This window comes from Mytilus californianus, unplaced genomic scaffold, assembly GCF_021869535.1.
Source record: "Mytilus californianus isolate M0D057914Y unplaced genomic scaffold, xbMytCali1.0.p SCAF_11, whole genome shotgun sequence".
NCBI classification, from domain to species: Eukaryota; Metazoa; Mollusca; class Bivalvia; order Mytilida; family Mytilidae; genus Mytilus; species Mytilus californianus.
In genome coordinates this window covers 63315490-63323428 of record NW_026262593.1, presented here as the reverse complement: position 1 = coordinate 63323428, position 7939 = coordinate 63315490, and the positions used below count along the sequence as shown (strand labels likewise).

The window sequence follows — 7939 nt, the reverse complement described above, 5'->3', positions numbered from 1 at the left end:
AAGTAGGAGGTTTACCTAGCCATAAATCCAGATTTATTTCACTATTTTCCTCGTAAAATGTCTGTTTCAAGTCGGGAATATGACAGTTGTTCTGTTGCCTTTATTTTTCCATTCATTCCGTTGGTAAATATAGTCCTATATCTGATTTTGTCAGGTTTTACGACCTTCCCCCTTTTTGAATTTACATTGGAGTTTGGTATTTTTGCTAATACTTTTTTCTATTAATATATATTCGGTACTTTATCTTTTATTTGTTTTTTACATCGATAATGAAATTCGATACATTATTTTTTGTTAATTCATGAAGTGTAAATCTATTACTGCTCATTCTCTACTATACCAGCCTTTTTTATATCAGATTAGTTTGTGACGATGTTTTCTTTCTATGGTTGTTTTTCTACTTCGTTATTGTTTTGGCTTTCCTATTGTTCGATTCGAGAGCAGCTGATGAGTCTTATGGAGACGAACCGGTTAAGTGTACTAAATAAAAAGTATGTTTTATCCACTAACATGTATGCTTGAAAACTGTTTATTTAAAACAAAGGAGAAAAAAAAATATATTGACCATCTCGCTAACTGTTTTGAATGTTTGATTATATTCTAGATGTATTTTATCATGAGCTAGTAGCTGCTTTACAATTAAAAGGCTAACATTCATTGATCGTATCAAGTACACTTCAAGTAACTATACGTGTTCGCCTCGAGTGCCGGAGGTCGTTGGTTCGAACCTCGGCCGGGTCAAACTAAAGACTTCAAAATTGGTATTGGCTGCTTCTCCGCTAAGCATACGGCATTAAGGAGTAAGAGCAAAGACTGGTTGGCTCGGAGTCAGAATAATGTGTCCGGGTAAGATGACATGTCTTCCTGCGGACTGTTACCTTGTGAACTAGCACGTCAAAATTCCGGCTCAGTGTGTCCGCCTAGTACAATGCAGGGTTTATATTCATATTAAATTAACATGTTCTCGTCCGGAATATGCATATTAATTTGCCGCTGGACGTTAGGCAGTCATCATCATCATCATCGTCATCATCATCATCATCATCATCATCATCATCATCATCATCATCATCATCATCATCATCATCATCATCATCATCATCATCATCATCATCATCATCATCATCATCATCATCATCATCATCATCATCATCATCATCAAGTAACTATAAAGTGGTCATAAACGGGACTATTCTTTACCATGCTACCAGCTGGTAAAGGACATGCATAAAAGATAATGTACTTTCAGGTATAGCTGCCTCTTCTACTTTTGATGTAACTCTTATGACATGCTTACTCCGGAATTTGTCAAACATTAATATCCAAGACAACCTTCCAGTATCAACTGATACGACTGAAGGGGCAGCTTTGGCAAGAATCAAATTTTATCGAAATGAGATTGCTCATAACGATAGTGGAACCCTGACAGAACAACAATTTCATCACTGCTGGAAAGAAGTTGGTCAGGTAAATTATTTTAACTTTCTAGCATTAATTACAAGTTCTGTCATTTTATGAAAATAAAATTCTTAAGTAAACTTTTGAAACTGAAACTGAAAATGGTTAATTATGTTTTAAACGTCAGAGGCTCCATAAGACGTTTTTAAAGATTTTTCTACATGCAGTTTATATGTGTAATCTATACAATTAACTGCAAAACAAGTGAGAAGAGATTTAAAAGGATATTTTGTAATTTGCAGGTAATGACATTTTCTGTATAGTTTTTAACTTAAAAGTGTTCCACATTACGAAATACTTATATTTTATAGGCTATAACACTCCTCGGAGGACAAAATTACACACAATTGTGTGCTGATTTGAAAGTCTGTAATCTTGATGGTCATGACAAGGAAATTTTGATAGAACTTAGAAATATAAGAAGCGAAATCCCGAAAGGAGCAACAGGTATTTTTTTCTTCACAACAGTAGTTTACAGATGTTCAAATCTCATAAATTGATTCAAGGTAACAAACAAATACTAAGATAATCTCATGGAATAAAAGTAAGACTGTACCAAGAACAGAATATATTGATATATCGTGTCAAAATATGATTACATTTTGTTACACCCCAGTCCTATTGTTATACTTCATAGTTTCTATTTCTGAAACAAGTGTAAATTGAATAGATCTATTGTTACGAATAACAATGGATTTTGACCACAGGGTGTGACGAGCGGGGTTTCTGGAAACCCCTGCTTCTACATCCCGCAAACAAAGTCCATTGATATTCGTAACAATAGAAATTGATTATTTTTTAAATAGCATGAACATAAGGAATTACTAATAGTGTTCACTACAAATTGTTTCATGATATTAAACAAACACATTTTAGGAAATTCCAATAAGCATCTATATTGAATACAAAAATAATCCTTTAAATACTCTTTTGCTTGAAGGTAATTTTTTTTTATCCCAGTCATATGTCTCTATTTTAAAGTATTGATCTTTAAAAAAAATGGGATTCTAACTCCCGGACCCCCCCACCCGGTTACCCAGTGGCTGATCCGGGGTTGGGGTTCCGCGGGTTGGACCCGACTTTTATTTAAAAGATCAATGCATTTGAATGGTTGGACCCCCCTTTTTCTCTTGAGTTTGGAACCCCCGGTTGGATCAGCCCCTGACTGCCCCAAAAAAGGGAGTTCCGCAATATTAAATATTGTATGTTGAGCGTGTCTGGTAGTCGGGTTTCTAATGCAGACACACCTATCTATCCCTTAGTATGTTCGAATATGAATGTTTGTTTATTCTCGAGAAGAGGGGGGAGGGGCTTTTGATTTTGATTTTGATAAAATCGTAAGATATAAAATACAGTTATGATTACCTTTATCTGTTTATTAAACTGATACAGGTAAGTACTTTGGGTTATAATATTGCCTTTATCTTTAGTCGCTTCTACCAAATCCAACGCTTGCCACAAAATGTCGTCCGTCTTATACCCGTCCATATTGACAACTGTATACCAGGAGCATGATGTATTTTTTGTTTGTAATAAGAATACACGAAACATACAACCTTGACCTGCGGATCCATAATAGCACATGGATTTAACGGGAATATGCAAAACAACTTGACATTTGTAAAATATACTCACTTGTCAAAGTTTGAACGAAGATAACCAAAGAAAGGTTACTAGTGGGGTTTCATGTAATACAAAAAATATTCTTATAAATCATGGTTCGATATTGTCACTAAATATGCTATCGTTTTTTTTTCATTTAATAATCAATGTTAACAAATATAGGGTTTAGAATGGGGTTTAAGTTAGTTATACACCTCGGGATACGGCGTGTCTGGATAAGAAACCCCTCCGGCCTCCGGCCGACGGGGTTTCTTATCCAGACACACCTATCCTCGGTGTATAACTATTACATAAATATAGCCGTATTGATATTGATTTACCATAAAAACATGAAGTTGTCACTAAACACGAAGTTTCGAACATTATGTCTAAAATTCACGAGAAATTGTTATAAATTATATAAAGCTATTATTATGGGCAATTTTACTTCGTCCAGTTAGCAATATCTTTATCAGCTAACAATGGAAAAGAAAAGAACATCAATTCATGTCACAAAATCATGTCAACGTATATTTTTTCCTCCTGACAGAAGTTCTTTTGGATTTCATCATGAACAGTGGAAATAATATTCTAGAATATTTCTTCCATTTTGATCTTATCAATATTATCCAGTAACATTTACAACATGTACAAGATCACTATCCGCACACACATGTAAACTTAAAAGCAAATGTAATGATTTCTTATTGAGCGCTTTTACCGCTGTTCTTTGTCTCAAAGTCACAATGATGCATTTCCCTGTCTGCAGTTTACGACGTTTACTTGCAAAGGCAGTAATACATTTGTTTAAAAATTATTTCTTCTGATTAGAAATTCTAAAAATAATCATAAAAAAAAACATAGTAAAATTTACTCTATCTTAAAGATGGAAGAAATGTTTGTCTTTAAAAACTATTATTATCACTACATTCTTGATTAAAGTACAATCAGCTACCAAATACATAATGTTCATTAGGTATAGATAAAGACGCAATCAATGTATACTATTTAATCAAGAAAATGATTTATTGATATTTCTTAAAATGAAGTTGTGCTTGGTGGCTGAATTCAATTATTTTACTATTGTTTTACATCTCTACAGTTGTACATAACAGTCTATTAGAAGAATGGTCCCGTATTGACGAAAAGGTTGTTCAAACCAAAGCTTTCCAACGTATATTAGAACTTCTCCACGACGAACACGTCTTGACAGTTATAGGTCCGCCAGGATGTGGAAAATCGATCGCGATACACCATGCTGCTCTTCAGCTACGCGATAAAGAGGATTATGTTATCGTTCCAGTTAATTTTCCAGGTGAAATTATACAGTACTATAATCCAGAGTGCAAACAAGTATTTGTTTATGATGATATATGTGGTAAATATGCCATAAACCTTCAAATGGTAGACAACTGGTGTGTACTATCAAATGCGATCCAAGTTATTTTAAGTAGCAAATACGTAAAAATATTAAGTTCATGCAGAAATTATATTTTCAAAGATAGATGCTTTTCTAAAGTAAAACTTCTTTCTGAAGTTCATGTTGACATAACATCCCCAAAATATGCGTTGTCTGAGAAAGAAAGATCTCTCATCGCAGAGGTTTACCTATCGGCAAAGGAAGTAACAGTTTTACAGAAATCAAACATATTTACGAAATACGACTTCTTTCCTCTTTTATGTCAGTTGTATTCATCAAAAGAGTCAAGCGATGTAGAAGTGTATTTTTCTGATCCTATTGAAGCAATTAATATAGAACTAGAATCTCTAATGAACGAAACTGATCAAACAACTTTTGCAACACTATTTTTATTTGTTATCTATAATAACTGCATAGACGAAAACATTTTCAGTCGGAAGGTAGAAATAAGAAATATTTTACTGGATTTATCTGATCATTTTGAAATTTCGTCTGTTTTGTCAATCAATGTTGTAAAATTACAATTGAATAAGCTCATCGACAGTTTTGTAAAGAAATTTGAAAACTCTTATTGTATACTACACGACAAGATTTTTGACATCCTGGTTTTGTTTTGCGGTAACAAACATTTTGATCTCTGTCTCAAAGTCGCACATACAGATATAATACGTGACCGATTCCAGTTCCAGTCATTTAATGCAGACGAGTCCGAAGGTATCATTCTTGTTGCTGCGAATAAGGAAGACGCATATTTTGACAGAATTTCAAATGACATTCGTGATGGTCATATAGAAAATGTGTTCACCAACATTCAGATAACTTATACGTCCTATCAACAAAACCTTTTGAAACACCTGGAAAATAACGAGGATTTGCGAAACAACATTTTATCTTTATCAGAAAAAGAATCGTCACCATTACTTACAGTTGCAAATCAGGGATTCAACTATCTTGTACACTCACTGATTGATATTGGATTTAATGTAAATGTTCTTGACAAAAATGGTCGATCCCCTCTGTTTCTTGCTACTGATAGTGACTATATTGAAACTGTCGAATTATTATTGAATAAAGCTGCTCATCCTGATCTATGTGACAACAAAAAGATATCGCCGCTCCACATGGCATGTCTAAATGACGACATTGAAATGGTAAAATTATTGATAAATTCCAAGTGCAGCATAGACATTCGTACTGACTATGGCCATACACCACTCTTCTTTGCATCATTGTTAGGTCATACAGAAATTGTCAGTTTTTTGCTAGAACACAAGTGTGATATTAATATTAACAGTAGAAATAATAATACCCCATTACATGCTGCCTGCTTTCTTGACAACGCGAAGATTGTACAATTACTGATAGATTTTGAATGTGATCCTATTATATTGTCTGTGTATGATGAATCTGCACTTTTTGTTGCTTGTCTGAATAACAGCATTTTATCAGCAGGATTATTATTAGAAAAGGGATTGAACCCTAATATGTATACACATGTGGAAGGAAAATATAATCCGCGTAACGAAATGAATGAAATGAAAACATCAAATGATGCGCTTCAAGATGACTTACACCAGTTTGCGTGCGCACTACTTTTAGAGAATGGAGGGTTATTCGATAATTTGTGTGCAAAACATGTAGTGGATATGAATTGGCTTTCTTTTATTTACTTGAAAGGCCCCTTAACAAAACCGCATTCATCATTTAATATGACTCCACTTTTTATTGCATCATCAAGTGGATTCATTGATTTAGTTGAATTGTTGTTAGAGCGAGAAGCTAATCCAAATTTGGGAAATGGTTTTAATGAAACTCCATTATTTTCTGCAGCTGAAAAAGGATACATAGAAATTGTAAATTTGCTTTTCGAATTTAAGGCTGATCCAAATTTATGTAACAATTATAATGTATCCCCGCTGCAGGCAGCAGCTGTGAATGGATTTTCGGAAATTGTTTCTTTGTTATTAATTAATGGAGCAAATCCTAACCATAATGATGATGACAATGGCCCACCACTGATCCTTGCTACACACAGATGTTTTTATGATATTGTTGAAATACTGTTGAAATTTAATGCTGATCCAAATATTAACAATGTCAAAGGCGAAACGTGTTTGCACTTGGCTACACATATTGGTGAAGTTGAAATTGTTAGATTACTCCTACAAAATCACGCGGATCCAAACGCTGTTGATAATAGTTTGAATACACCATTGCATATAGCGTCACATGCTATACGTAACTATGTGATAATCACGTCTATGGTTTGGAGAAACATTGTATTCATGGGTTGGGAAAAACTGTTTATCTCATACCTAGACGACATATCGATGTTGTTTCACCAACAATTCAGAGAAATCGTCAAATTATTATTAAGGTATAAAGCTGATCCATTTAGCGTTGTTTAAGATGAAAGTTCAAATATTTTGAGAAATAGGACAATAAAGCGACTAGACAAATATATCAAAGTGTCTCTCAACAGGAAAGATGGTGGAATCTTATAACATAAACGGTACCATTTTTTTCTGCACCATAACACATTTCGACAATCAATGTCTCATGGAAAAAATCTATGAAGTTTAATATATATTTTGTTTGGATTAATTTTCAATGGTAATAAAAGACAATTTTGTTTTATTACGTTATTATACGTTATGTATGCTAAATAAGTTCACAAGGATTAGTCCACAGGAATACAAGTTACCATGTCGGTACACATTATTCCTACTCCGAGTCAAACAGCTTTTACTTCTAAATGGCGCATGTGTAGTAGAGAGGCTGCAAATATCGATTTTCAAATTTTGTTTTCACCAGAGATGCAACTCTTGACTTCTCACAATCGATGAGATCACGCTACCAAGAGACGATCGAGTTGGTCATTCTAGCTATTTGTTTCGTAGTTATTTTAAGATTTTCATTTACTAGTAGTAATAAAGCTTATATCTTAGTTACATTGTATGTGTAACATAGTTTTTGTCTCGCTTGCGACGAAAGAAGCAGAATGCGAGACATATGGATTGTAATTCGGCGGCATTGGTTGCGGCGGCGTAAAACTATTTGTATAAAGCTATATATTTCAGAAGGTAGAAGACCTGGATGCTTCATACCTTGTTTACAATGTGACCTGCCGAATTAGACTTATCACCGGGTGTTTCCGTACATGAGAAACACGACGGGTGTCACTTGTGGAGCAGGATCTGCTTACCTTCCTTGGCACCTGAGATCCTCCTCCCCCACACCGGTTTTTGGTGGGTTTCCTCTTGCTCAGTCTTTAGTTTTCTATGTTGTGTTTTGTATACTGTTGTTTGTCTTTTGGCCGTTTTCATTTTTTGCCATGGCGTTGTCAGTTTATTTTTTATTTTCGAATTATGAGTTTGATTGTGCCTTTGGTATCTTGGTGTCTGTCAGACAGGGTTAAACTTACATCGAACCGATTTCGTTGATTAGTGATTAAGGTTA

At 34.3% G+C, this 7939-nt stretch overlaps 1 protein-coding gene across 1 annotated transcript; it reads left to right on the top strand.

The window, feature by feature from the left end:
* The first annotated feature begins 307 nt into the window (after positions 1-307).
* On the top strand, positions 308-7397 carry LOC127720492 (ankyrin-1-like). Its single transcript, XM_052227079.1, has 3 exons — positions 308-1467; positions 1770-1905; positions 4163-7397. Exons 1-3 carry the CDS (start codon positions 1285-1287, stop codon positions 6886-6888), a joined length of 3045 nt encoding a protein of 1014 aa, XP_052083039.1. The 5' UTR covers positions 308-1284; the 3' UTR covers positions 6889-7397.
* Positions 7398-7939: the final 542 nt, after the last annotated feature.